Raw genomic sequence first — 20996 nt, 5'->3', positions numbered from 1 at the left:
CAACAACGCCTCACCTGCCCCCACCAATGACGTGGTTTCTCCCGCCAATGCTGCGCTGGCCCCAACCAACGCAGTATGTTCCACTGACAACACCATGGCTTCAGCCACCAACGTTGTGCCTGCCTCTGAAAATATCCACCCAGTATGCAATAACCCGGAAGCATCAACTGGAGAAAAGGATCCAAAAAGCCTATCTGGATCCTCCGAACCATGCAGACCACCAGGAGATCAAGCAAACATTGCGGACCTAATCATTAGGGTGAGTGTCTTCTTAAAGTGCCCTTAAGTCCTGCTCAAGTAACACACTACAGTTTGATTCAAGTTAGTACATTTCTCAACATCCCAGATATTTCATTGAATCATTTTTGGTTTTGTTTTGTACTGAAAATAGAAAACTGCATGTATGTTACTGTAGATTTGGATGCAATTCCTACTCTATACTTTGATATAATTAACTACTAAGTGTAGCAAACTATTCTTTCTACCAGAAGGTGAGGGAGAAAGTACAGAAAGAGTCATGACATTGTTTCCTCTCTTCAGCACCTGGAAGTGGCAGCAAAAGATCCAAATGTTCCAGCACATGATGTGGTTCAGATCTTCCACTATGAAGGAGAGGGCTCTGTGTCTGAAAGTCTTAGCTCCATTTGTTCATTCAGCTCTGATGACCAAGACCAGGACCTGAACAACTGGGGACCACGGTTCCAGATGTTGGCTGAAATCATCGATCAGTCTGAGGAGGATGAAAACATTAGTTCTGTTTTTGTTTGAGTATTAGAATAGTCACTTGGTGAAAATGTACTTTAATCTCTTGCAATAATGCTTTGAAAGTAAGCTCTTGAAAAATGACTATAAGAAGGTTGATTTATATGCAAGTTTTTTTCTTAATTTCAGTATTGTACAATGAAGTAGTATTTTTTTGTTGAGCATTTACCTTTTAGTCTTCAATGACTATCTCTTACAGTTACTCTGCTGACTTATGTGCAGTAATTTTGAGCAGCAGCATTGGCTGTATCTTCGATGTGTGGCACCAATTATTATCATTCATATACATAGATGTAATACACATTTGAGTTGTTACTTTTTGACCAGATGCAGCTTGGAAATTGTAATGGGAATGTGTGGAAGCAGGTGATGGGTTCATGGAGCCTGGAGCAACCCTAGACCTTGGAAATAGCAAAAAAAAGAAAAAGGTCCTATTAGCTGTTGACAATGAAAGGGAGCCTATATCCTATGAACTGTGGAATTAATTGTTTTTACTGATACTTTTCATTATTGATTTTAGAAACCTGTGTGCATTTGTCATGATTTTATATTTCCTTACTTGTTTAAAATGTACTGATATGTCTATGCTAATCAATGAACTTCCAAACATTGCCCTGTTAATTCTAAGGTACACAAACAAATGATATAAGAGGTGAATAAATAACTTACTACATTTAAATGAATTAATAAATGTTGAGGTGTGAAATGTAAATTACTGTAATTCATATAAAAGTAAAATGTCATTTTTAGTGACAGCTCTCCTGATGGGTTTGACACAAAAAGCAAAAAGCTAACTGGAATTGATGAAACGGAAGTTAAACTAAAGTTAACAATGTTGACATATTTGCATTTTATAAGGGGAACTTCAATATATATTAACACTTATAATCAACAAGTGTATTCATTATTTACATGTACTTTTCTATAAGGAAGTTATGTTTTTTTTAGAATTTATTTTCAACTTATCTCTCTGTACTAATAGTTAAAATTAGGAACCTAATTAGGAACCAAAAATAATTTAATTTAATTTAATTTAGTTCCTAAAATAAATTTTAGGAACCTAAAATAAACACTGTGGAGCCAGATGTGGCCTTCTCAACTCTCAACCTGATCTGTTGTTGGAAGATCATGATGAGCTCTGATGGGTGGGGACGAATTAATAACCTCATATTTTACTTACTTACGTACTATATATAAAGGAATCGTTTGATATTAGTTTATTTGAGCCTTACATTTTAAGGTTGACCTCTGGTTTCAGAGGTCAACCTTAAAATGAGGGATTGGAGATATATCCTCAAATTGATCCACATATATATTTATATATATATATATATATATATATATATATATATATATATATATATATTCTCATTGAAGTGTTAAATTATATATCCTCATTTTATGTATTCATGTTTATTAATTGTGAACATTGACAATATTACCTTTTGCTCAGAATTAAAACATTCTTCCATTTCATCCTTGTATGATTGGTCAGTTACTCTAAACCAGGGGTGGGCAATACGTTGATCGCGATCGAAGCTATTGCGAGTAGATCGCGTGATTTAATAAAATATGATATAAGAAAATAGTAAAGAGAGCTCTGATTGGCTGCTGTGCATGTCAATTAAATAGTTATTGCAGCGGTTGGTTAACAATTTGATTGACATGCACAGCAGCCAAACAGAGCTCCAGCCTCTTCCACTGAACGCTCGGCAAAGTTCACAATAATAAATAAAAAGAGCAAAACGTGCGACAGCCATTTTACGCAATTCAGAAAAACGATATTACGAGAATTATAAACTTGTTTTTTTTAAATAATATATCGAACAAAATAATGTGCGTTTGATCGCTTCAGGTTCTTCTCTACGAGAGTCACAGAAACATGACGTCAGTTCCATCAAAGTGAAGCTGCAGGTTCCAATGAAAGCGCAACAAAGGCTGGTTTTCCTTTTGTGATCGCGTCCTTAAAACACACTTGTATTAATACACCATCACATGATGACTATTTGTAAATTACCTTTATCTCACGAATATAATAAGAATAGGCTGAAACCCAAACACGTTAAACAGTTGCAGGTGAGACACACATTCTAATGACGTCAGAGACGATCAGACAAAGCGATGATGATGTGAAGTTACTGGTTAACAGTTTTATTCTCGTTAAACTTCATCTGAAGATGTTTTAAAATGTAAATAATCCACTTGTGTGATTCATATCAGACATGTTTAAAATTAACAAATATAAACTGTTAGTTTGAATTCATGTTTTCATTTGTTTTTGTTTTTTCATGATCACAAAAATGGAGAAATTTAAGTCTTGTCCTTCATTTAAATATGATCGGCATGTTAAAATGTAGGCATGGAAAGGGATGAACCCGTCTGAATTCTTTGTTGATTTTGATGAACAAAGGAAAAGGGCTTGAATTCGTGTCAAGCACAGATTCTTACACATGAATATGTTTTGTGCATCATTTGGGTTCGAATGAATGACCATTTTTAGTTGGAAATCAATGCAATTCTTTGAACATACGAGTCTGAACTTGTCTGCAGTGGAGGATGAGATTTAACAAAGGCTGACACTGAGCTTAAGACCAGGTCTCATGGACATTTTTGGAAGACACTTAAAAGTATCTTCTTATGAGGAAATATGCTTCTTACTGACTGACTCTAGTTATTTATATAAGTCAGCATTTCTATGAAGATTATTAAATCCACACATCCTTCCATCATGACTGATTATCAGTGCATTCACTTCATTCAATGCAAGTCATCTGAGTAAAGTATGTTCTAACTTACGTTGAGAAAATTTGTTGAAGGTAGATCTTTTGAACTTGACAATTATGAAAGTAGCTCGTGAACCGAAAAAGTGTGAGCACCCCTGCTCTAAACACTTGATTTCTAAGATGGCCGTCTCACGTGTTGGTAGTGGAAAGTTACCGGAGTTTGGTCATCTAGAGAGAATCTGTTTATCAGTTGAATTAAGCAGATGTGTCCTTGGTCCCAGAGACAAAATGGCACCATTGAGAGATTGCGTTGTCTTTCTCAGTGTGAACTGACCTAAAGAATTGCTGAGCACACATGAATTTCTAAAGAAAGGCAATGATTATTTAATATGAATTAAATATGAAAGATTAATCAAGTGATTATTTGAAATGTGTGTTAACTCTAGATGATCGATTATAGTAAAGTTGTCATATCCTTATACAGCATTGCAGCAAACTAACACTAGATAGCATCTGCTATAGAAAAAATACAGAGCATACATGCGTCTTTAATCTTAATTTTCCTGAATTAAATTTAAACTATTCACATATTCTGCTTGAAATCATTTTTATTATTTCTCTGTTGGCATTAGACTTTGCTCACAAGAAAATTCTACTTAATCCGTTGACTTTTGGCTCGATAAGAAGCAGGCTTTTATGTCCCTTATCTCTATGTGTTTACACTATAATGCCTTTATACTGTATTTATTTAAGCTTTGTGAGGTTTGTTTTTAGAAACGTAAGCCTTTCATTCATCGTAAGTACTTTCATTTCAAATCCTTTATATGTTGTAATGAGAGTTCTTATTCTGGATTTTAAAGTGGATATTATTCCTTTCCAGTGTTTCCTGAAGAAGAAGAAGAAGAAGAAGAAATGTATTCTCTTGCATTCACCTTATGGGTTTTGACTTCTCCACTATTTGGCGTAAGTGTTTACTAACTCCTGGCTCTAGAGTACATTTTATTTCTTTGCAATATAATAATATTATTTTGCTCTGGCTTTTCTTTAAACAATATTCTATAACTCATTTCTTTTTAATATTACTGTATTTTCCATGATGTTTGATGTGTAAGGTGACATCATTTTCTTCAAAGTTACAATCAAACATCGTCCTCATTTGGATTTCAAAACATTTTGAAGGACAGGTCATTCCCTAGTGTGGCATTTATCTTTTTCTATACAAAGACTGCATTATATGAAATCACTAAAATAAATAAACTTCCATGTGGTTGTAGTGAATATGTAAACTGTGGTATGGTTTTAATGGTGCTGCTGTATGTCTATATGTATGTTTACCTTTGTTTTAATTGCCTATACATGTTTTTGCTTTTGTTTTAGTTGGTTCAGGTTTGGAGTGAAGATGTTGGGAAGGATCCAAAAATGGTTTCGAGAACTATTTATCCATGGAGAGAGTCTTTAAAAGCTCCATTCAATGTTTGGGAAAATACCATAGGATTCCAAACAGTCACCAAGGTAAACAGGTTTATACACACACATGTTCATTCACAAACAAATCAATAAATAATAATACAAATAAATGTATGGTAGCAGATGTAAATGAAAAATATACTTGATGTTTAACTGAATGCTATTGTAAGATTCAAAGCTTTTTCAAACAGTTCTGTCTTTGTCTGGTGATTCTGTGTAAAAGTCAAAATGTGCACCTGGTATGTACATGTACCATAAATGTGTTTCTCTTGTCATTTCAGGTTCAGTCAGAAAGGTTTTCCAAAGGTGAGGGGCTTTACAAGATGCAGGGACCAGAGATGTTTGAAATAGATGAAAGTACTGGACGAATTTGGCTCAAAGAGTCACTAGATAGAGAGACACACCAGAGTTTTGAGGTAAGCTGTACTTCAAGTCTCTGACTGAAGGTGCAAATGGAATAATACGTGATGTATATATAAAATAAATAAGTATTATTATTAATAGTAGTAGAACAATAAAGCATTTTACAGTTTCGCCATACATCCCTTCTTTGTGTTTGCAGTTGATAGTTTTTGCCGTGTCATTAAGTGGAGAGTACCTTGAGAAGCCAGCGCCCATTACAATTCTTGTGCAAGACTTGAATGACAACAAACCAGTCTTCACTCAGCAAGTGTTCACTGGTTCTGTCCTGGAATTCTCACCCCCAGGTAACTTGGGAAAAATACATATAAAGTCTATATAAATCACAGTTATTGATTAGACCGATAAATTGATTCAGAATCAAAGAAAGAAGCTGGGTGTAATCTCTGGTCACTTAAAAAATTGCATCATTAATCAAAAGTCTGACCTCTTATAGATGAAGAAACTGGACTTGATACATTTTGTTCACAGGCACCGTTGTGATGCAAGTATCAGCCGATGATGCAGACAAACCCCACAGCATCAACACTGACTTGGTGTACTCCATCATTGGCCAGGAGAGCATCCCTGTTAATGACCTGAATAAGACCATGTTTGAGATGGACAAGGCGTCAGGAATTATCACTATGAAAGACAGTGTCCTGGACAGAGAGGTAAAAACTGACCCTAAGATTGATCTCACCTGCTTCTTAACTTCACTGACAAATATTTTAAAGATGCAATAAGATAAAATATTCCTTTTTTGTCCCACAGTGGGGAAATTCCTAAACAGACTAATTGTACCCCAAATTATTATTTCTTGTCTCAGGTGGTGAAAGCGTTCCAGCTGAGAATCAAAGTTAGTGATAAGGGTGGGACAGGCCTCACAAATGAAGCTATGGTCATCATTAATGTAACTGACATCAACAACCACGTCCCAGGGTTCAGCCCAGCATTTGTAAGTATTTCAGAACGAACAATCACATAGACAAACTTTTACTTTGTAGTCCAAGTCCGTTTTCTTCTTTCAGTACCACATGACTGCCCTGGAGAACACACTTGGTGATATCGGCCGAGTGAACGTGACCGAAGGAGATGAACCTGGAACAGGAAACTGGGAGGCTAAGTACTCTGTCTATGATGATCCTCAAGGGTATTTCAGCATAAGAACAGATGCTGAGACCAACCAGGGGATCCTGAGTGTCGTGAAGGTACAAAAACTTAACACAATAAAAATGGCAGTTTATATTTCAGAAAGGCTGAAAAATGTTCAATGACGTGAACAACCGACTGATCATTGAACTTTTATTCAAGGGTCCTCTCTCTCTGCGCTTGATGGAGTTTACTGACTCCTTCAAGAAACATCAAGACATTTTATTCGTGCTGGCTTTTTCTTGATTTACTGAGACTCTTGTGTTTGTCTCTGTGTTGTCTTGACCATTTAAGTATTTATTTTATTGGGTATTTTTTTGATTGTTTAAGCACTTTGTGACCCTGGTCTTGAATAGCGTTCTACAAATACTAATTACCTACTTACTTACTTACCTTCTAAAAAGGACGTTGATGACTGTGCACCATTAAGATGAGGTCAAAATGGCTGCTCAACAAAATGTCAAACTTCAAGTTAACATTTAGTTATTAATAACTTTATCAATTCTATAACCTTTTTTTTCCAAAACAGTGCTAGTCATACTTTTTATAATTCAAAACAGTATTCAAAACAAAACAAAACAAACTGTTCTCATCATGCTTTGATATCTGATATTTTAAAATGCAAAATGTATCCTTTCATTGTTGTTCATCTAAACATGATTAGAAAAAACCAGCACATCCAACATGTCAGAACAAACACATAAATAATCTGATGTCACTTCATTCCAGCCTTTGGACTATGCGTCTGCAAAGGAGCACAAGTTGACTCTCCAAGTAGTGAACATAAACCTGATAAAGAGCAAAGCTACAAACTTTTTAGCAAGCGTCACTGTCACTGTGATCGACAAGGACGAAGAACCATACTTCACAGAGGACCCGATCAAACTTGAAGTTCCCCAAAATGTACTTCCTGGCACATCACTGAAGAACAACATCGCCATTCACCCAGTGAATTTGGGCATGAGGTATGAACCCAAATCATGTCTTTAAAGATGGAATCAATGTACAAGTCTGCTTTATCTACCTTAGGTTTGAGATCACCGACGACCCTGAGAACTGGCTGGACATCAATATAGATACAGGAGAGATTGTGGCAAAAAGCAGCTTCAATTGGAGTTCTGCACATGTTAAAAACCAGGTGTACACTGTTACAATCAAACTTACAGGTGAGATGAAAAAGTTTCCTCTTAGCATCATACTACACCTTAAGATCATCATCAGGTAACACCTTCTATGAAGGTCTTTTTTATAACATATTGTGAGCACATTCGTCAGACATTATAATGCATTCATAAGACCTAATATAAAGACGTTACACAGTTAATAATCATGTTGGTCAACTTATAACAGCATGCATTGTTATTCCTTAGAAAGGGTTCCTTAATGCATTACATAAAATACCTTCATAAAAACTGTTGCCAATCTTTAAGGCATTTTGTACGTATACATTTTTAGGACTGATTTGTAAAGAAATGCTGTTACATGGAAGGCATTATGATAATTGGTTTAAATTCTTAAATTGTGAATTATATCAGTAATTCACATGCAAATTTAAACCAAAAATTTGCAAACAAGGCTATGGATATTATAAGGTTTACATACATGGATCATATTTCGACAACTCTTTAAGTAGTCAACAAATCCCACGACTTATTAGCTTGTGGCTTAAGAAGTTGCCAGTTCAATGATGTCCAACCATGATGTCATTGTGTCCCTGAGAAGAACACTAGATTGTTACTTATGGTGGTGAACATCATGCTGTCACAGCTTAGTCACATCAGTGGGTGATTGTGTGTGAATGGGTAAACATTGTTGTGAGTTGGTTTAAAAAAAAGCCTCTATGTGGGTTGGAAAGATTTTGTAATGAGATACATTTTAGAGATAGATAATTAAAGATAGATTTAATATTAAAAATATATATCGATATAATATATATGAATGTATTTATCTTTGTAGATACCAGTGGAACTTCCTGCACAGCCACGGTTCTAATCATCCTGGTGGCAAATAGGGATTCTAGCAATAAAGCCGGTTTCCTCGCTGCCATCATCATCTCTGTCCTACTTGTGGTGACTCTTTGTAAGTTCAGTCCACCGTCACTTTATGAAGTTAATGAACAGAATGTTATGTGGCTAGTTTTCTGCTTATTCTACTATCATCATGATCATTGCAAAATAACGTAACAGTAGATCCATCGCATACATCATTGTAAGGGTCAAGGTACAATAAAGTTTTTATTACTTTTACGAATTCTCCTTCTAAGTAGGTGGCAGGGCAAAATAACTCAGAGTTAACCATACTTTTTATGGTTAACCTGACAAGGGTATAAAAAAATTTCAGCTCAGTAAACTGGACCTTTGAAACGTTATGATATCATGTGTGTCATTCACTTCAGTATATAACTTTATAATAACTTTATATATATGTTTTTAAGTAGTTATTGTGTCATCAATGTTACATTTCTTCAATAACCCAAAATATCTTAATGTTGAAGTGGGGTCGTTAGTGGCTTGGAAATTATGCAGAGGAGGACATTGCAACGTTCAAAATGGTCAAGAAGACGAAGAGGTATGTGTCTACTACAGTGCGAGGTAGATTTCAGTGCTAATGGTGTCTTGTTATGCCCCAGAATGCGATAAATCTCAACGCCCTGAGCATCCCTGTCAACGCAGTGCCTGCTCTCAACAACGCCTCACCTGCCTCCACCAATGATGTGGTTTCTCCCGCCAATGCTGCGCTGGCCCCAACCAACGCAGTATGTGCCACTGACAACACCATGGCTTCAGCCACCAACGTTGTGCTTGCCTCTGAAAATATCCACCCAGTATGCAATAACCCGGAAGCATCAACTAGAGAAAAGGATCCAAAAAGCCTATCTGGATCCTCCGAACCATGCAGACCACCAGGAGATCAAGCAAACATTGCGGACCTAATCATTAGGGTGAGTGTCTTCTTAAAGTGCCCTTAAGTCCTGCTCAAGTAACACACTACAGTTTGGTTCAAGTTAGTACATTTCTCAACATCCCAGATATTTCATTGAATCATTTTTGGTTTTGTTTTGTACTGAAAATAGAAAACTGCATGTATGTTACTGTAGATTTGGATGCAATTCCTACTCTATACTTTGATATAATGAACTACAAGTGTAGCAAACTATTCTTTCTACCAGAAGGTGAGGGAGAAAGTACAGAAAGAGTCATGACATTTTTTCCTCTCTTCAGTACCTGGAAGTGGCAGCAAAAGATCCAAATGTTCCAGCACATGATGTGGTTCAGATCTTCCACTATGAAGGAGAGGGCTCTGTGTCTGAAAGTCTTAGCTCCATTTGTTCATTCAGCTCTGATGACCAAGACCAGGACCTGAACAACTGGGGACCACGGTTCAAGATGTTGGCTGAAATCTTCGATCCGTCGGAGGAGGATGAAACCATTAGTTCTTTTTTTGTTTGAATTCATATTAGAATAGTCACTTGGTGAAAATGTACTTTAATCTTTTGCAATAATGCTTTGAAATGTAAGCTCTTGCAAAATGACTATAAGAAGGTTGATTTATGTGTAAGTTTTTTTCTTAATTTCAGTATTGTACAATGAAGTAGTATTTTTTTGTTGAGCATTTACTTTTCAGTCTTCAATGACTATCTCTTACAGTTACTCTGCTGACTTATGTGCAGTAATTTTGAGCAGCAGCATTGGCTGTATCTTCGATGTGTGGCACCAATTATTATCATTCATATACATAGATTTAATACACATTTGAGTTGTTACTTTTTGACCAGATGCAGCTTGGAAATTGTATTGGGAATGTGTGGAAGCAGGTGATGGGTTTCATGAGGTAACCCCAGACCTTGGAAATAGCAAAAAACAAACAAAAAAAGTCCTATTAGCTGTTGACAATGAAAGGGAGCCTATGTCCTATGAACTGTGGCAAATTGTTTCTACTGATACTTTTCATTATTGATTTTAGACACCTGTGTGCATTTGTCATGATATTAGATTTCCTTACTTGTTCAAAATGTACGGATATGTCTATGCTAATAAATGAACTTCCAAACATTGCCCTGTTAATTCTAATGTACAAAAACAAATGATATAAGAGGTGAATAAATAACCTACTACATTTAAATGAATTAATAAATGTTGAGGTGTGAAATGTAAATTACTGTAATTCATATAAAAGTAAAATGTCATTTTTTTGGAAAGCGACAGCTCTCCTGATGGGTTTGACACACAAAGCAAAAAAATAACTGGAATTGATGAAACGGAAGTTAAACTAAAGTTAACAATGTTGACATATTTGTATTTTATAAGGGGAACTTCAATATATATTCAACAATCAACAAGTGTATTCATTATTTACATGTACTTTTCTATAAGGAAGTTATGTTTTTTCAGAATTTATTTTCTCCTTATCTCTCTGTACTAATAGTTTAAATTAGGAACCTAAATTAAAAACAACTGTGGAGCCAGATGTGGCCTCCTCAACTCTCAACCTGATCTGTCTGATTAGTTTATTTGAGCCTTACATTTTAAGGTTGACCTCTGGTTTCAGAGGTCAAAGGAGGGATTGAAGATATATCCTCAAATTGATCCAAATAATATATTGTAAGGAAATGACAACTTTACTGTAATCAATCATCTAGATTTAACACACATTTCAAATAGTCACTTGATTAACTGATAATCTTTCATATTTAATTCATGTTAAATAATCATTGCCTTAGGCATAAACACAGCTGTAAGCACGGATGTTCAGATAGTATTTAAAGGTAAGACATACAGCCAACTGCAGGCTCTACATCTGAACATCGAGACGAAAATCCGAGCTGGTGGATCTAACCTCGACATCGGCTACTGGGAGAGCTTGTTGCAACAGGTCCGCGTCTACATGGCGAGAGCAAGGTCCACACCTTCCGCTTATTCAATAATTACATTTCTAACCCAAGGTCTCAACCAATCAAAAAACTAAAATGTGTTTATCAATGAATGATTACAGGTTGAGAGAGCGACACCAGGATGTGCTTCGCCAAAAGCTGTTCAGGCTGAAACAAGAACAGGGAGTGGAAAGCGAACCATTGTTCCCCATCATCAAGGATGAACCAGTGACTGAGAGCATTGAGTAAGTTTGTTTGTGTCCTAGTACGACAATAATTGTGTCAAATTTGAGTCTTGACACAATTGGGTTTGAATGTATGTTCCTTCACGGAGGAAAAATGAACTTCTTTAAGGCCTGTTGTGTTGAAGGTGTCTTCAAAATTGTAAGATGGCACCATATTAAAATGCATATTATTATAATAGTCCTCATCCTTCACGAACATTTTTTGTTTTCCAAACAGCAGGAGCAGAGAAGATTCCAGCCTTTCATCATCAACTGGTAGAACTGTGAATGAAGCTAGTGGACAGGAGAATGATGAGCCTGGTCCATCAACATCAACCAGCACTAACAGAGGGATTGAAGACGAGGAAGGAAAGAAGGATGAAGACAAGGGAGAAGAGGAGAAGGGCGACTCTGTGGAAGCTGTATTGACGGAGGAAGATCTTATCCAGCAAAGCCAAGCAGAGTATGACTCCGGTCGCTACAGTCCAGCTCTTCTGACTTCATCGGAGATGCCGCTCGACACACACACGATAACGGCAGAGGAAGATGCGCACAAGTTGCAGCTAGCACGTAGACAGTTGCAGGTCACAGGTACGAATGGCACACAGTATCATAAGGTTGTGTGTCTGCCTCATCCTCGTTCTGTCTGTCATATAAAATGACACGACTTACTTCAAGCTTGACTTTTTCCTGTCTTTCTGTTAGGTGACGCCAGCGAGAGTGCCGAGGACTTCTTTGTACGTCAAGCCAAACAGGGAATGGATAACAACGAAGCCCAGTTCAGCGTGGAGATCCCAGTCACAGGGAAGATGTACCTGTGGGCTGACAAATACCGACCCAGGAAGCCGAGATTCTTTAACCGAGTACACACTGGCTTCGAGTGGAACAAATATAACCAGACGCATTATGACTTTGACAACCCGCCACTCAAGATTGTTCAAGGTTACAAGTTCAATATCTTCTACCCAGATCTGATCGACAAGCGCTCGACCCCGCAGTACTTTCTAGAGCCCAGTCCCGACAACAAGGACTTTGGCATCTTAAGAGTCCATGCTGGCCCGCCGTACGAGGATATCGCATTTAAGATAGTGAACAGAGAGTGGGAGTACTCTCACCGTCATGGTTTCCGATGCCAGTTTTCAAATGGTATCTTTCAGCTGTGGTTCCACTTCAAGAGGTACCGTTATAGACGATGAACCCGTAAAACAGTAACGTTTGAATACAAAAATTGGATGTTAACCATAAATGTTCATCATTATTTTTGTCGTTTTATTAAATGCATCAATGCCGAAAAAATTAAATGACAGCATACTTGTGTTGGTGTTGTAAATGATATATCATTTATGATATATGATATATTAGGATTAAAGGCGCCGACGAGGACGGCTGCCTCTTCCAGTAGCTCCGCAGAAATTTCTATAATTTTCTGTTTTTTATTAATTTTTTTACTATAATTTTTTAAATGGATACTTTTGAACATGGGGAGAATCGTCTTGTTTATTCAAGAGAGGATCTACTGTCGCTGAAGTCAATGGCACGGGCTGGAGATCGCCAAGAGATCCCGATCGAACTTCAGCGCCGTTACAGAGGCTGTCGGGCAGGGAAGAGACTAAAGGCTAAGCTAACGGACAATCGGAGACGTCACAGACCAACGATCCCAACGATCACGATGGGGAACGTCAATTCACTGACGAATAAGATCGACGAGAGAAGGAGGTCTGATCATGTACGTGAATAAACGCTGGTGTAGTCCGGGACACGTTACTGTAAAGAAAGTCTCTTGTTGTCAAGATTTAGAACTGTTGGCTGTCAGCATGCGTCCATATTATCTACCACGTGAGTTCAGTCACGTGATCGCGCTGTGCGTTTACATTCCTCCAAGCGCTGCGGCTGCATCTGCCTGTGAGAAGATCCACACAATGACAGCTCGACTTCAGAATCAACATCCTGACGCGTTTATCATCATCTCTGGAGACTTTAATTATGCCAACCTGGACTCTACTCTGCCTACTTTCCATCAGGCTGTGGATTGTCCCACCAGGAATAACAGGACAATTGACCTTCTTTATTCCAACTTGAAGGACGCCTACAGAGCCAAACCTCTTCCTCCACTTGGAAGGTCCGATCACAACCTGGTCCACCTTCAGTCACAGTACATTCCTCTGGTGCAGAGACAGACTGTGACCACTAAGACAATCAGAAAGTGGACACCAGCTGTGGAGGATGCCATCAGAGACTGCCTTGAAACAACAGACTGGGATGTGCTGCTGAGGTCTCATGGTCAGGACATCGAGGGACAGACACACTGTCTAACAGATTATTTAAATTTCTGCTTGGACGTTGTCGCCCCTACTAAGACTGTCCGCTGTTACCCTAATAATAAACCGTGGGTAACAAAGGAGGTCAAGGATGTCCTTAACAGGAAGAAAGTGGCATTCAGGAGCAGGGACAGGGACGCCATGAGGTCAGCTCAGCAGGAGGTGAAGCGATGCTTGAGGGAGGCAAAGGACACCTACAGGAGGAGGTTGGAGGAGAAGCTGAGCCGAGAAGAAATAAGAGAGGTCTGGGATGGTGTTAAAACCATCACTGGACACAAGACCAAGGCCTCTCTGACTGCAGTGGACACGGTGGAGGAGGCAAATGGTCTGAACAACTTTTTCAACAGGTTTGAGCAGGTCACCTCACCCTCGCTGCTGCCCGCCTCAGGACCTGCCCCACCTTCTTGTGCCCCCCTCAGCTCCACACAACCACTTCCCAGCTTCACCTCACTCCAGGTACAGGATGTACTTCAGAGGATTCGTCCAGGGAAGGCTGCTGGTCCTGATAAGGTGTCTGCTCGACTGCTAAAGACCTGCGCTGCTGAACTAGCTGAGCCACTCCAGCATGTCTTCAACCTCAGTCTACGGCTGGGGAAAGTACCAACTCTGTGGAAGACTTCCTGTATCGTTCCAGTCCCTAAAAAGACCCGACCGAGTGTGCTGAACGATTACAGACCGGTGGCACTGACTTCGCAGCTGATGAAGACACTGGAGCGGCTGGTCCTCAAACATCTCAGGCCACAAGTCCAGCACGCGCAAGACCCCCTGCAGTTTGCCTACCAGCCAGTAGACCTACTACCACTTGGATAAAGGAAGTGGTTCAGTGAGAATCCTGTTCCTGGACTTTTCTAGTGCCTTCAACACTATCCAACCCACTCTGCTGCAGGACAAACTGACTAAGATGCATGTGGACCCTGGTCTGGTCTCCTGGATTACGGACCATCTTACTGATCGACCACAGTATGTCAGGCTGAAGGACATCAAGTCTGACACTGTGGTGTGCAGTACAGGAGCACCTCAGGGGAGAGTACTGGCCCCTCTCCTCTTCACCATCTACACTTCGGACTTCTGCTACAACTCAGAGCTGAGTCTCCTCCAGAAGTATGCTGACGACACTGCCATTGTTGGATGCATCAGGGACAACAGCGAAGACGAGTACAGGAGTCTGATACGTGACTTTGTGGACTGGAGTGAGAGGAACCACTTGCAGCTGAACACCTCAAAGACCAAGGAGCTGGTCTTGGACTTCGGGAGGTCCAGGACAAAGCCACGTCCAGTGTCCATCAGAGGCGACGAGGTGGAGATAGTGGACAACTATAGGTACCTCAGTGTGTGGATGGACAGTAAACTGGACTGGTCCTGCAACACAGACCATGTATATAAGAAGGTTCAGAGTAGACTGTACTTTCTGAGGAGGCTTCGGTCATTTAACATCTACAAGAAGCTCCTCTGCATGTTCTACCAGTCTGTGGTGGCCAGTGTCATGTTCTATGCTGTGGTGTGTTGGGGTGGAAATGTGTCCAAGAGGAGTGTCAACAGGTTGGACAGGTTGATCAGGAGGGCTGGCTCTGTGGTTGGAATGAAGCTGGACTCACTGGTGACAGTTGCTGAGAGGAGATCATTGAATAAACTACTGTCCATCATGGATGATGACAGTCATCCTCTGAACACTGTCATCAGTGAGCAGAGAAGCAGAATGAGTGCACGAATGCTCCTACCCAGGTGCAAAACAAATAGACGCAGGGACTCATTCATCCCTCGGGCTATTAAATTGTACAATTCTGAGTTCGGGGGCAGGAGTGCAGTGAGAGTATCTGGATGTTCTGTTCCATGTTAGTCTTTGTATCCTTGGTCTTTGTTGTTTTTCTTTCCTTGACCTATGTTCTTTGTGTTTGTCTTTAGACTTAGATTGTGTCATCTTGTTCTTCCTCTTTATGTTCTTCTTCTTATTTAATTTTTTATGTATTATTTTTTATTGTTTATGAAAAATTGCTGGCTATTGGTAAAAAACAATTTCCCGAAGGAGACCTCCTGAGGGATCAATAAAGTTTTACCTTACCTTACCTTACCTTATCATGTTTAGCCAACTGGGGGCGCCAAGTAACCTCTCTGAACTTTCGGTTGAGGCAACGTCTGATAGTTTAGGCCTTTTTTATACTGTTGTCAAATAATGTTCATGTTTAACGGCTCAATTGAAGAACAGAGTTTTGTAAATAAATACTCTTAATAAAATAAACTCATGTTTTTGAGATGTCATTCGAATATATACTTCAATTCATCTTTATAATGGAGGAAGAAAAAGAGAAAATAAGACTTTCTTTCTAGCAATTCACTTACAGCGGAAAAAACTACTCGTGTTTTGGGGCCAAATGAGTAGTAAGGACCCAAGATATTTGTTAATAAAGCTGAATTGGAAAATTTCAAGTTAAGTATGGAGGGAAATGTCAGAAATAAATAGTGATTTTGTGATTGCGAGAAAAAAAAATAGTTTAACAAAATAAAATGCTGAAATGAAACCAGAAAAACCTATTAATGTAATATTAATATATTCATATTTAACCAATGTCATAAAGTTGTTCAAATGAAAATATGAAATGCATATTTGCATAACCTGCAATAGTAAAGTATACCAACATGTATAGAAAAAAACAGTATATCAAGAAAATGATTTTATTAGGGTTTGAAGGAAAATATTCAATTCATGTGCATGAAACAGAAAGATAAGATATCTATGTTAAAATTAATAATATTCAAGCAACACAACATCATTTTCTGCTTTTAAACTTTAAAAAACAAGATAAATGTAGACATTACACGTGTTGTTCAATGTTAATTACAAGTTGAGGTTCATCTTAGAAATAACACAAAATAGTTATTATAAAGAGTTTTATTACCTGCACTTTATTAACAGAATTGAAACAACTAACCTGAAAAAAATAAATCAAAATTCTGTTGATACTATTTTGTGTCGTATGTTGTGTATAAATGATACTTAAGCATAGTTGAACTATTTACAATAAATTAAGTTACAACACTAGTTCGATATAGAACTTTTTTCAGGTCCATTTTTATAGAGGTGAGAAACTATGAGTCTTCATCTGCTTATGATCATCAAACCTCACAAACATTAAACCTGTATAATAAAGACTGCAGGTGTTTGTTGTCGACTCCTCCTACATGAAAGTGACTTGAATAGGTGGCCTTTGAATATGTTCCATGTCAAAAGGCCCAAGAGAAACATGGATAGCAGCACCAAAACAATATTATTAACAATGCTGATGGCATCATTAGACGACTAACCCATAAAAAAGTGACGTTTGAATACAAAAATTGGATGTTAACCATAAATGTTCATCATTATTTTTGTTGTTTTATTAAATGCATCAATGCCGAAAAAAATTAAATGACAGCATACTTGTGTTGGTTTTGTAAACGATATATCATGTTTAGCCAACTGGGGGCGCCAAGTAACCTCTCTGAACTTTCGGTTGAGGCAACGTCTGATAGTTTAGGCCTTTTTTTATACTGTTGTCAAATAATGTTCATGTTTAACTGCTCAATTGAAGAACAGAGTTGTGTAAATAAATAATCTTAATAAAATAAACTCATGTTGTTGTGATGTCATTCGAATATATACTTCAATTACACACATTAAACACATTAGACACATTAAAGGCGCCGACGAGGACGGCTGCCTCTTCCAGTAGCTCCGCAGCAATTTCTATAATTTTCTGTTTTTTATTAATTTTTTACTATAATCTTTTTAAATGGATACTTTTGAACATGGAAAGAATCGTCTTGTTTACTCAAGAGAGGATCTACTGTCGCTGAAGTCAATGGCACGGGCTGGAGATCGCCACAAGATCCCGATCGAACTTCAGCGCCGTTACAGAGGCTGTCGGGCAGGGATGAGGCTAAAGGCTAAGCTAACGGACAATCGGAGACGTCACAGACCAACGATCCCAACGATCACGATGGGGAACGTCAATTCACTGACGAATAAGATCGACGAGCTGTCTGCCCTCAACAACCAGCGGATCTACAGAGAGAGCAGCTTGTTGATCTTCACGGAGACGTGGCTCACTCAACTGACTCCGGACTCACACGTGGATCTGCCTGGTTTCAGCACCATCAGAGCGGACAGAGACGCGCGCGCGTGTGGGAAGCGCAGAGGAGGAGGTCTGATCATGTACGTGAATAAACGCTGGTGTAGTCCGGGACACGTTACTGTAAAGAAAGTCTCTTGTTGTCAAGATTTAGAACTGTTGGCGGTCAGCATGCGTCCATATTATCTACCGCGTGAGTTCAGTCACGTGATCGCGCTGTGTGTTTACATTCCTCCGAGCGCTGCGGCTGCATCTGCCTGTGAGAAGATCCACACAATGACAGCTCGACTTCAGAATCAACATCCTGACGCGTTTATCATCATCTCTGGAGACTTTAATCATGCCAACCTGGACTCTACTCTGCCTACTTTCCATCAGGCCGTGGATTGTCCCACCAGGAATAACAGGACAATTGACCTTCTTTATTCCAGCTTGAAGGACACCTACAGAGCCAAACCTCTTCCTCCACTTGGAAGGTCCGATCACAACCTGGTCCACCTTCAGTCACAGTACACTCCTCTGGTGCAGAGACAGACTGTGACCACTAAGACAATCAGAAAGTGGACACCAGCTGTGGAGGACGCCATCAGAGACTGCTTTGAAACAACAGACTGGGATGTGCTGCTGAGGTCTCATGGTGAGGACATCGAGGGACAGACACACTGTCTAACAGATTATTTAAATTTCTGCTTGGACGTTGTCGCCCCTACTAAGACTGTCCGCTGTTACCCTAATAATAAACCGTGGGTAACAAAGGAGGTCAAGGATGTCCTTAACAGGAAGAAAGTGGCATTCAGGAGCAGAGACAGGGACGCCATGAGGTCAGCTCAGCAGGAGGTGAAGCGATGCTTGAAGGAGGCAAAGGACACCTACAGGAGGAGGTTGGAGGAGAAGCTGAGCCGAGAAGAAATAAGAGAGGTCTGGGATGGTGTTAAAACCATCACTGGACACAAGACCAAGGCCTCTCTGACTGCAGTGGACACGGTGGAGAAGGCAAATGGACTGAACAACTTTTTCAACAGGTTTGAGCAGGTCACCTCACCCTCACTGCTGCCCGCCTCAGGACCTGCCCCACCTTCTTGTGCCCCCCCCAGCTCCACAGAACCACTTCCCAGCTTCACCTCACTCCAGGTACAGGATGTACTTCGGAGGATTCGTCCAGGGAAGGCTGCTGGTCCTGATAAGGTGTCTGCTCGACTGCTAAAGACCTGCGCTGCTGAACTAGCTGAGCCACTCCAGCATGTCTTCAACCTCAGTCTACGGCTGGGGAAAGTACCAACTCTGTGGAAGACTTCCTGTATCGTTCCAGTCCCTAAAAAGATCCGACCGAGTGTGCTGAACGATTACAGACCGGTGGCACTGACTTCGCAGCTGATGAAGACACTGGAGCGGCTGGTCCTCAAACATCTCACGCCACAAGTCCAGCACGCGCAAGACCCCCTGCAGTTTGCCTACCAGCCAGCAGTTGGTGTGGAAGATGCCATCCTTCACCTCCTGCATCGGACCTACTCCCACTTGGATAAAGGAAGCGGTTCAGTGAGAATCCTGTTCCTGGACTTTTCTAGTGCCTTCAACACTATCCAACCCACTCTGCTGCAGGACAAACTGACTAAGATGCATGTGGACCCTGGTCTGGTCTCCTGGATTACGGACTATCTTACTGATCGACCACAGTATGTCAGGCTGAAGGACATCAAGTCTGACACTATGGTGTGCAGTACAGGAGCACCTCAGGGGACAGTACTGGCCCCTCTCCTCTTCACCATCTACACTTCAGACTTCTGCTACAACTCAGAGCTGAGTCTCGTCCAGAAGTATGCTGACGACACTGCCATTGTTGGATGCATCAGGGACAACAGCGAAGACGAGTACAGGAGTCTGATACGTGACTTTGTGGACTGGAGTGAGAGGAACCACTTGCAGCTGAACACCTCAAAAACCAAGGAGCTGGTCTTGGATTTCGGGAGGTCCAGGACAAAGCCACGTCCAGTGTCCATCAGAGGCGACGAGGTGGAGATAGTGGACAACTATAAGTACCTCGGTGTGTGGATGGACAGTAAACTGGACTGGTCCTGCAACACAGACCATGTGTATAAGAAGGTTCAGAGTAGACTGTACTTTCTGAGGAGGCTTCGATCATTTAACATCTGCAAGAAGCTCCTCTGCATGTTCTACCAGTCTGTGGTGGCCAGTGTCCTGTTCCATGCTGTGGTGTGTTGGGGTGGAAATGTGTCCAAGAGGAGTGTCAACAGGTTGGACAGGTTGATCAGGAGGGCTGGTTCTGTGGTTGGAATGAAGCTGGACTCACTGGTGACAGTTGCTGAGAGGATATCATTGAACAAACTACTGTCCATCATGGATGATGACAGTCATCCTCTGAACACTGTCATCAGTGAGCAGAGAAGCAGAATGAGTGCACGAATGCTCCTACCCAGGTGCAAAACAAATAGACTCAGGGACTCATTCATCCCTCGGGCTATTAAATTGTACAATTCTGGGTTCGGGGGCAGGAGTGGAGTGAAAGTATCTGGATGTTCTGTTCCATGTTAGTCTTTGTATCTTTGTCTTTGTTGTTTTTCTTTCCTTGACCTATGTCCTTTGTCTTTGTCTTTAGACTTAGATTGTGTCATCTTGTTCTTCCTCTTTATGTTCTTCTTATTTTATTTTTTATGTATTATTTTTTTATTGTTTATGAAAAATTGCTGGCTATTGGTAAAAAACAATTTCCCAAAGGAGACCTCCTGAGGGATCAATAAAGTTTTACCTTACCTTACCTTACCTTACCTTAATTCATCTTTATAATGGAGGAAGAAAAAGAGAGAAATTAGACTTCCTTTCTAGCAATTCACTTGCAGCGGAAAAAACAACTCATGTTTTGGGGCCAAATGAGTAGTAAGGACCCAAGATATTTGTTAATAAAGCTGAATTGGAAAATCTCAAGTTAAGTATGTAGGAGAATGTCAGTGATTTCGTGA

General features: G+C 39.8%; 2 protein-coding genes across 2 annotated transcripts; both read left to right on the top strand.

The window, feature by feature from the left end:
* Positions 1-4434: 4434 nt before the first annotated feature.
* Positions 4435-8470, top strand: LOC148063647 (cadherin-15-like). The gene is made up of 9 exons (XM_087810967.1): positions 4435-4448; positions 4863-4997; positions 5234-5368; positions 5515-5659; positions 5844-6025; positions 6181-6309; positions 6383-6562; positions 7233-7468; positions 7533-8470. The coding sequence occupies exons 2-9, from the start codon at positions 4905-4907 to the stop codon at positions 7726-7728; spliced, it is 1296 nt and encodes a 431-aa protein (XP_087667093.1). The 5' UTR covers positions 4435-4448; positions 4863-4904; the 3' UTR covers positions 7729-8470.
* Positions 8471-9123: 653 nt separating this feature from the next.
* LOC148063646 (splicing factor Cactin-like) lies at positions 9124-12793 on the top strand. The gene is made up of 6 exons (XM_087811786.1): positions 9124-9444; positions 9725-9935; positions 11224-11401; positions 11496-11618; positions 11836-12188; positions 12303-12793. Exons 1-6 carry the CDS (start codon positions 9124-9126, stop codon positions 12791-12793), a joined length of 1677 nt encoding a protein of 558 aa, XP_087667912.1.
* The last annotated feature ends 8203 nt before the right edge of the window (positions 12794-20996 follow it).

The sequence above is a fragment of the Callionymus lyra genome, chromosome 16 (assembly GCF_982586985.1).
Source record: "Callionymus lyra chromosome 16, fCalLyr1.hap1.1, whole genome shotgun sequence".
Classification (NCBI taxonomy): Eukaryota; Metazoa; Chordata; class Actinopteri; order Syngnathiformes; family Callionymidae; genus Callionymus; species Callionymus lyra.
This window is presented reverse-complemented; position numbering and strand designations above follow the sequence as displayed.

What these genes read in the sequence shown, in the direction of transcription:
- LOC148063647 (XM_087810967.1), top strand. Translation starts at nt 4,905, where the DNA reads ATGGTTTCGAGAACTATTTATCCATGGAGAGAGTCTTTAAAAGCTCCA. An exon ending in GATTCCAAACAGTCACCAAG is followed by an intron (nt 4,998 to 5,233) that starts GTAAACAGGTTT and finishes TTGTCATTTCAG; the next exon opens with GTTCAGTCAGAAAGGTTTTC. An exon ending in AGACACACCAGAGTTTTGAG is followed by an intron (nt 5,369 to 5,514) that starts GTAAGCTGTACT and finishes TTGTGTTTGCAG; the next exon opens with TTGATAGTTTTTGCCGTGTC.
- LOC148063646 (XM_087811786.1), top strand. Translation starts at nt 9,124, where the DNA reads ATGCCCCAGAATGCGATAAATCTCAACGCCCTGAGCATCCCTGTCAAC. An exon ending in GGAGGAGGATGAAACCATTA is followed by an intron (nt 9,936 to 11,223) that starts GTTCTTTTTTTG and finishes TCATTGCCTTAG; the next exon opens with GCATAAACACAGCTGTAAGC. An exon ending in TAGACAGTTGCAGGTCACAG is followed by an intron (nt 12,189 to 12,302) that starts GTACGAATGGCA and finishes TCTTTCTGTTAG; the next exon opens with GTGACGCCAGCGAGAGTGCC.